Source organism: Gekko japonicus, unplaced genomic scaffold (genome assembly GCF_001447785.1).
Source record: "Gekko japonicus isolate JY-2015 unplaced genomic scaffold, Gekko_japonicus_V1.1 scaffold5026, whole genome shotgun sequence".
Classification (NCBI taxonomy): domain Eukaryota; kingdom Metazoa; phylum Chordata; class Lepidosauria; order Squamata; family Gekkonidae; genus Gekko; species Gekko japonicus.
In genome coordinates this window covers 1-8,863 of record NW_015174402.1, presented here as the reverse complement: position 1 = coordinate 8,863, position 8,863 = coordinate 1, and the positions used below count along the sequence as shown (strand labels likewise).

Sequence of the window (8,863 nt, the reverse complement as noted above, 5' to 3'; positions counted from 1 at the left end):
GTCAAAACCCAGGGCTTTGTTTTGTAGCAGGAACCCTTTGCATGTTAGGCCACACACCCCTAATGTAGCCAGTCCTAATGAGTTCCTGCTGTTGGGTGTGGCCTATTATGCTAATGAGTTCCTGCTGGGCATGGCCAATTTAGGAGCCAGCCAGAACTCCGTTCCTGTGCGTTCCTGCCCCAAAATAGCCCTGATTGTTTCACTCATCATGGCAAAAAAACAACAACAAACAAACCCAAACAAACCACAAGCTGGGGTCATAAAACCATGTAACCCCCGCCCCATTTGACAGCCTAAAAATGCTATGCACCCATTGGAAGTGTCTACCAGAGGCTTTTGGACAATAAGTGGCTCTTCAATGGTCCCTCTTAGCTGTGGAGTCTTGTGAGCAAAAATTCTACTTTGTGAGCGACTGGCATTAAAGTTGTGAGTGAGCGATTTGGCCGCTGCATACATTCGTTTGCTCTGGAGCCCTCCTTCCTGAGCTAAGACAAAAATGTGCGAGCTGGAGGCTAAGAAACTGTGAGCAAGCTCAGACGAACTCAGCTTAGAGGGAACACTGCTTCTAACTCCTTTCCTAATTGGAGGCGCAGCCTGGTCGAATGCCTGGACCCCTGCCTTGTAGTAACTCATCCCTAGCACTAGGAGCGCTGTGGGCCCAGCCCTGGCTGTCCCAAAGCAGCAGCTAAGGCTAGTGGACAGAGAGAAGCACAAGATGGCAACAGAAGCTGGATGTCCGTCCCAGAGCCCGTCCACAAGTCAGGCTATCAAGAGATAGCCGAGGCTGCAAGAAACAAATATTTGCGCCAGTTAGGGTTGACAAATCTGTTTGCTCTCGCGGCGGGGGGCTCCCGGACGGTGTCCCTGGCGCGCGCCGCATGCATGTCACCCAGATGTGACGTGATTACGGAAAACATAGAGTTTTCCCCTCAAATGGCTGTGGCCCCGCCCCCAGAATGCGAAGTCACATCCGGGTGACGTGCACGCGGAGGTGGGGTTTCCCTCGGGGCCCGATTCCACGGGGGCGGAAATCGGGCCTCTAAAGCAGGGGGAAATCCTCCCCCCGGGGGGAATTGGCAGCCCTAGTGCCAGTCTTTCAGGAAGCTTAACAAAATTTCTCATCAAATCGCTATCTGAACAGAGGGATGATTGACAGTGGTTAGGGCATAGGAGAGCCAGTCTGGTGTAGTGGTGAAAGAGCGGTGGACTCTAATCTGGAGAACGGGGTTCGATTCCCCACTCCTCCACATGAAGCCAGCTGGCTGGCCTTGGGCCAGTCACAGCTCTCTATGAGCTGTGCTCTCAAGAGCAGTTCTTTCAGAGCTTCTCTCAGCCCCACCTACCTCACAGGGTGTCTGTGGTGGGCAGGGGGGAGGGAAAGGAGATTGTAAGCCACCCTGTGGAGGGTGTGGTATAAATCTTTTTCTTCTTCCTCTTCCATTTGGGTAGACCCAGGTCCAGACCCCTTTCCTGCCCTGCCCTTAGGCCAGTCCCACACTCTCAGCGTGACCTACCTAACAGGGCTGTTGTGAGGAAGAAAACAGGAAAGGAGAACGATGTTTTAAGCCACTCGGATTCCCCATTGGGGAGGAAAAGGGAGGCAGAAATAACGCCGACTGAGCATCCTTCGTTAGGACATGTCGGAGGGTCCTTGATGCAGTGTTCCTGCTTCGGAAACAAAACTGGATAATTTGGAACTCCAGAATTTGGGGTGCAATTTGGATCATTTCGGAAGCTGCGCTTGCAGGAACACGCTACCTGGCATGCTCACAGAGGAGGGAATTGCTGCCCTTGGGACTGCCTTGGGTCACTGTGACTCTTAGCTGACACTGTGACTCCACCCCCAAATTCTCCAGGCATTTCCCAACCCGGGGCTGGCAACCCTAGACCACTGGAATGAACGAACTCTTTCATTGAATGGCACACAAATGGATCAGCTCCAGACGGGCTGGCCATTCAACACTGCTGCATGCCCAGATTTCCTACCTGCCCCACCTTGTTCTTCTCCTTGCCGAACAGCTGTCACGTTCCTCTGTTTGATCTCTGCAGTTCGGCGGGATGACCTTGAATGTCTCATCCCTGCCGTTTCGACCTGCAACCCTCCCCCCCATTTGATTGTGCTCCTCCCTGTCGTGACTCGAACCCGCGATCCCTTCTTTTCACACCCTGCCCTGTTTCCTTGTACTGTCCCCACCCCGGCAAAATGCGCACCATTTTCTGCTCTTGAGAAATCAGCATCCCACGTATGAACGATGCCCACCGTATAAGCAGAGAGCCGTTGTTGATAAAAAATAGAGACAAACATGTTGAGGAATGAAACCGGGAACATTGGCTTCTCCTTAGCGTGTTTGTCTGCCATTGTTTGTACGCTGCCTATTTTTCTCCTATCTTTTTTTTTTATTACCGCTTTAATTCCTGGTTGCGTTGCTGATTTAGGAAGGGGGGAAATGTTCTAATCCAACTCGCTTTTATTTTCAGCCTCTCTGTTTGATTGATGTCCACAGCTTTTGTGCGCGGCTCTGAAAAGGATTTTTTTTTCATTTAGAGCGTAGAATGTAAGCCCTTTAAATAAGTAAACAAGATCACGCACGAGCATAATTGCCTTTCTACTCAAATATACATAAATAACTTTAAAAAATAGTGTTCGGAAATTTGGGGAAGAGGCCTAGGATACCCTCGCAAGGTGGAGGCTTCCCTCCCATGGCTCTAGCGATGGGCCTCCCCAAGATGCCAGAGGTTGCCAACCTCCAGGTGAGCAGGGGTCATTTCCTGCAGGAGCTCACAGGAGTGGAGCTCCGGCAGTAAAGAGCCCAGGGGACGGGCACATGCAACAAGCCCCACCCCCTGCTCCCAGCAGCCCTCAGGCAGAGCAAGAAGCAGCCAGGTAAGCTGCAGAGCCCCCCCCCCCCCGGCTCCCCGGCCCAAAACGGTCCAGTGGCACCTTTAAGACCAAGTTTTATTCAGGTACAAGCTCTCCCTCCTCTGTGAGGACAGATCTGCACATCCCCCCCCCCATAGCTACCCATCCAAAACAGTCCAGTGGAGCCTGAGCGGTGGGTGTTGCCTTCTGACACACTTCCGGTGAGGTCAGGGGGTGTGGCATATGCAAACAAGTTATGCTAATGAGTTATGCTAATGAGTCCCTGCACCTCTTTTTCTACAAAATGACCCCTGCAGGTGAGAACTAGAGATCTCCTGGAATGACAACCAGTCTTCAGATCAGTTCTCCTGGACTTTATGACTGGGCTCTCTCTCCTCCCTGGGCACTGCCCTCCAAATCTCCCGGAATTTCTCAGGCCAGGGTTAGTAGCCTTATCCAGAAACGTTTTTCCTTTCCCATGGCTGTTTGAGAAAACCTTAGGACAGGGGTGGCCAGACTGCGGCTCGGGAGCCACATGCGGCTCTTTCACACATGTTGTGCGGCTCCCAGCAGGACAGCCTCCCTGATCGGTCTTCCCTTCCCCAGCCAGTGTTCCCCCCTGGGCAGGCTTGAGGTAGGGAGGGGGGGAGCAGAGAAAGAAAGCAACTTTAAATGCATTCTCAAAGCCCCCACCCCCCTGGCCGGCTTGGAGAAAGCATCTGTCTCTTTAAATATCATTGTCAATATCTGTTTTTACTCCTTTTGCCTTCATTTCCGGCAGTCTTATTTGATGTTAATAAAAAGCAAATTTGCATATTTCCCAATAAAAACGTGTGTGCGATATTTGTTCGTTTCCTGCGGCTCTCAGACATCTGATGTTGCTTCTATGTGGCTCTTAGGTTAAGCACGTTTGGCCACCCCTGCCTTAGGAAGAGTAAAACGTGTCCCTCTCCCTACCCCTTTTGTAGGTAAACTCTGCAATCTTTGGGTATCTGCTGCCTCCTTGTGGTCGACAGCCATATTACTCACTTTAGAAGGAGAAATAAGTATTTCGTGATCGATCGAGATGAGTAGCCGTGTTTAGTCCTCCTGTAGCAGTAGAAAAGAGCAAGAGTCCAGTAGCTCCTTAAAGACCAACCAAATTTCGAGGAGCTTTCGTGCGAAGTGAGCAGTGACTCATGAAATACCCTGCCACAAATGTTAGATTTTAAGGTGCTACTTGCTCTTTTCTAAGTCTCTTGTGAAAGACGGGTAGCTGGCATCTTACAGTCCCTTCATATAAACCCTGAACAAAAATCTGTGCAAACGTAGTAAAGCCAGGACACTGTTTTTATGAAATCATCTGTACGACAGGCTCAGACATCCAGGGAGCAAAGAGAGAAGCACTCAAGGAGGGATGCCAAGTCTGGTTTGGGAGATTCCTAGAGATTTGTGGTGGTTGCAAAATCAGTGTTCCCTCTAAGCTGAGTTAGTGTCAGCCAGCTCACAGTTTCTTAGCCTCCGGCTCACACATTTTTGTCTCGGCTCAGGGAGGAGGGCTCCAGAGCAAACTAATTTACGCAGTAGCCAAATCACCTGCTCACAACTTTAATGCCGGTAGCTCACAAAATAGGATTTTTGCTCACAAGATTCCGCAGCTTAGAGGGAGCATTGGCTGCAATGCAGGGTGGGAGGAAAGTCGGCCTGGTACGGCCCGATCTCATCAGATCTGGAAAGCTAAGCAGGGTCGGCCCTGGTTAGTGTTTGGATGGGAGACCCCCCCAAGAAAGACTGCAGAGAGAAGCCATGGCAAACCACCTCTGCTTCGGCTTCCCTTGGAAGCCCCTTGCTGGGGTTGCAGGAAGTTGACTGTGACTTGAAGACAGTTTACACACACACAGTAATGCAGGGCAGCATTCTGCCTGGCTTATTCCTGGGCTATTTTAACTTCCCAGTCTATCCCTCCCTACCTGTTCAGGAGGGTGCAAAGTAAGGTTAGCCAAAGGTGTGTGTGTGTGTGGGGGCAATGTAATGTCAATGATTCTGGAGAATTTTTATTTTGTCATGCAGCGGGGGGGGGGGAGGTGCTTTTGCAACCTGATACAGGCTATAACTTTGAAGAAATAGTAACTTCCTCGGCACACACCACTGCAAATTTAAAAAGAGTCTACAGCTCACCTGGAATTTCAGAAGCCACCCTCCGACAGCTAGGCCCAGGTAAGAACATAAGAACATAAGAGAAGCCAATGTTGGATCAGACCAAAGGCCCAGCTAGTCCAACACTCTGTGTCACACAGTGGCCAGAAATACCAGGTGCCATCAGGAGGTCCACCAGTGGGGCCAGGACATTAGAAGTCCTCCCACTGTTGACCCCGCCCCCCAAGCACCAAGAAGACAGAGCATCCCTTGCCCCAGATCATTCATTCATTCATTGCATCCTCTGTCCAAAGATTTCCGAGGCGATGCACGGGTTTGAGAACCTCCGATACCACAGTTGGCATCAAGTGCGGCAGGGCCTCTGTTACAGCCCACGGCTTGGCAAAGGGCTCTCTGCTGACCAGGGATGCTTGACTGATCAGTTGGCACCTGGAATGGGAGGGGAGTCCTGGGATGTCTTAGGAGTTTGCAGGGCAATCTCCTCTATCAAGCCTGCAAAAGGCAAAAACTTGACTCTTTTGCACTCCTTTTACCGATGCTCCTTGGTCTTGAGGAGCAGAAATACTTTGCTCCCTCCTCCGGAAGGCCACGAGGCATGCATGCACCGGAAAGGTATCAAGCCTAGAGCCTCCTCAGACCTGGAGCTAACCCTGGAAAACAACCTTCAGAATACCAATCGCTGCTTACTTCTGCCACCGGGAGACAGAGCAGTATGGTGGTCAAAGTGTTGGGAGTAGCAGCAGGGAGGCCTGAATTCAGATTCCTCCTGCTCTCATGCAGGGGTCATTTCCTGCAGGAGCGCACAGGAGTGGAGCTCCAGCAGTAAAGAGCCCAGGGGACGGGCACATGCAACAAGCCCCACCCCCTGCTCACAGCAGCCCTCAGTCAGAGCAAGAAGCAGCCAGGTAAGTTGCAGAGCCCTCCTCTCCGGTCCTCTGGTCCAAAACAGTCCAATGGCACCTTTAAGACCAAGTTTTATTCAGGTACAAACTCTCCCTCCTCTGTGAGGACAGATCTGCACGTTTCCCCCACACACACACAATAGCTAGCAATCCAAAACAGTCCAGTGGAGCCTGAGCGGTGGGTGTTGCCTTCTGACACACTTCCGGTGATGTCAGGGGGTGTGGCCTATGCAAATAAGTTATGCTAATGAGATATGCTAATGAGCTCCTGCACCTCTTTTTCTACGAAATGACCCCTGCGTCTCACCCATACTGAATGTCCCACTACCCACACTTTCAGTCCACTTCTAATGCACTTTAGCGTCTGCAAGTGGATTTGGCACTGTAGGGCTTTCCTGCACGTCTCATCTTCTTTGCTGGTGTGTCCTTACTCCATCTTTCCTGAATGTCTCTTGCTCCCTCTAGGGGTCACGTTGACATTTCTTCACTGTATCGCCAGCTTATTTCCCTGCACTTTTAAAGTGCGCAGGAATAAGCCAGTGATCCAGTGGTGAAATATTGAAGTGGCCACTAGAGGGAGCAAAACACATGCAGAAGGGAGGGGGGGAAACCCTGTCATGATACAGGCACAGAATGAAAGAACACATCTGGAAAAGACCTCACACAGGAACATCCAGTTGCAAAAGTGCATTGAAACTGGATGGGAAGTGCATTGTTCAGCTTGTCTGGAAGCGCCCTTTTTTTTTGTGGATAAATATCTGTTTATTGCGATAACAGGAAATACAGGGCAGGATACCTTAGCACCCAGTAACGCCAAGCTGTATTCTGCCGTAACTGGGAAGGGCAGTAGGTCTTACACCCCAAATGACATCATGACAGTTGATACAGAAAGAAATCCCTAATTGGTGTCTATCAGAACATCATTTGAGCTGGCACTTCTCTATTGGCAAGCCCCTATCGGGGTCTTAAATGTCAGTAGTTACATTTGCTTATCTGGTCCTGGAACAGTGGAAAACATCAGTGAACAGAGAGGCATTCTTTCGGCATCATTCCTGGCTTATTTGCTTCTGCCTGAAACTGGGGAGTTTTTTTTATAAGATGTACACAGCTTAGTTCTTAGCAGACCTTCTGGGGCCAGATGCTCTGCACTACACAGAAAGATGATTGTTTTTAGAACGCTGAGAATCTCTCCCTCTCATAACTGAGCTTTTCCGATGTCCTTGGGCTGGAGAGTTTATAATTTCAAATAATTCCATTTATTATTTTCTGACTCTAGGAAAAAGACCTTTAACTATTAAAATAATACTCTGAAAAATTTCCACTCTACAGCTCTACTGTCTGGGCTAACCATTGAAATCTAAATTCAGTTTAATTAAACACCTAATAAGGCGCAGTGACAGCTGTCATTTTACCTGTCAAGAAAAGCATCAGAAATCGCATTCATAAATCACACTCACTGGTCACTTGTCCTACACCTCCCAACGTTCTGTGACAGGCCCCGCCCTCAAGGCAGCCACATCGTGATTGGTTTGTGTGGAAGCGCCCTTAAGTGGACATGGACCAGGTATACTGTTTCGACTGAACCCTCCTCACAGGGTTTTTGTGAGTTTCACATAAGAAGTCTACAGGATCCCCCGACTCCTGGGTGCGAGAATAACATACAAATGAGCAAGCAAAGAAAAATTCATTCTTCAGGGGATATGCTTATTTATTCTGAAGACAGGCCTGATGCTACAGGACAAGAGCAACGGTTGGAAGCATGTGGGAACGGACAGCAGTCGGGAGTGTCCTGAAAGGGCAGCAGGTGCTGAAGCTCAAAGGCCCTGAGTTCTAGAGCTGACCAATCTCTCCCAGGAGAGTCTGGCTGAGAGCAAGCAGCACGCACGGTCGGGGGTGCTCTCAGGCGTCGGGGAAGAGCAGGAAGCCAGAGAAGATGCTGTCGGCTCCCTCCGTCCCCCCGATCAGCGAGTTCTTCTCGGTTGGCTCCAGCCAGACAGACTCGCCCACCGCCAGGCGGAGCACCACACCCCCTGTGGTGACCTGGAAAGTGTTGTGGACGTAGTCACAGAACCCCACCACCTTCTCACCTCGACTGCCCTGTCCTTTCTTGATATGGACACAGAGGTTCCCCCGGGAGGTGACGTGGTAGGTGAAGTAGTAGAGGCCCGGCATCTCGCAAGTGAAGCGGCCGTAGCGGTTCTCGTAGTGACGGTTCACGTTGACGAGGACGCGGTCAAACCGGACGGGCTGCCCACGCCGCGGGAGCATGTTGACCCCCCTGACCGCCGAGAAGGCCGATTTGAGCGTGGTCTTGTAGTCTCCGGATTCTCCTTTGGGACCACGGGGGCCGGGTGGACCGGGGGGGCCTTTGGACCCTCCTGGGCCTTTGGGGCCGACTTTCCCAGGATGCCCATCCTCGCCAGGGTCTCCTTTCTCCCCAGCATCTCTGGCATCGGCAGACACCCCAGGAGGACCTACGGAAGCAGAAAGACAGGGAAGAACAGAAAGAGTTGAAGGAAAAGACTGAATGACCCACATGACCGATGCAAAGGGTTGACTGGGGGGGGCGCATCTGCTGAGGCCCACGGCCCCACCAGAAGGTACGCACCCAACCTAACCACAGACTTTTTTTGGCTCATCTGCTAGTCCCACCATAAATGGGAGAAGCTCAAGTGATGTCCTAGTACCCTTTGGGGGCAATCTTTCCTTTCCTGCTGGGAGGGAACAGTACGTAACTCCCTTTTACTCCTTGCCACGGCTGATAGGGACGGAAGGAAAGAGAGTGGCAACTTGATTCATTAGACCCATTCATGGAGAAGCGACCCATCCAATGGCAGTAGTCACAGTGGCTAAACGGAACCTCTGCCATCACAGATGCTTAACCTCTGGATCCCATTGGCCGGCATCCCTACTGGAAGTTCCATGTGCAATGCCCACGTCAGACCTCCAGACTGAGCGGCAAGAG

At 51.1% G+C, this 8,863-nt stretch overlaps 1 protein-coding gene across 1 annotated transcript; it reads right to left on the bottom strand.

Annotated features, from left to right (window-relative positions):
- Positions 1 to 7,566: 7,566 nt before the first annotated feature.
- On the bottom strand, positions 7,567 to 8,372 carry LOC107121465 (complement C1q subcomponent subunit B-like; the record flags this gene model as incomplete). Its single annotated transcript, XM_015424374.1, has 1 exon — positions 7,567 to 8,372. A coding segment is annotated over one exon (575 nt), but the record flags the coding sequence as incomplete, so codon positions are not given.
- Between the last annotated feature and the right edge of the window lie 491 nt (positions 8,373 to 8,863).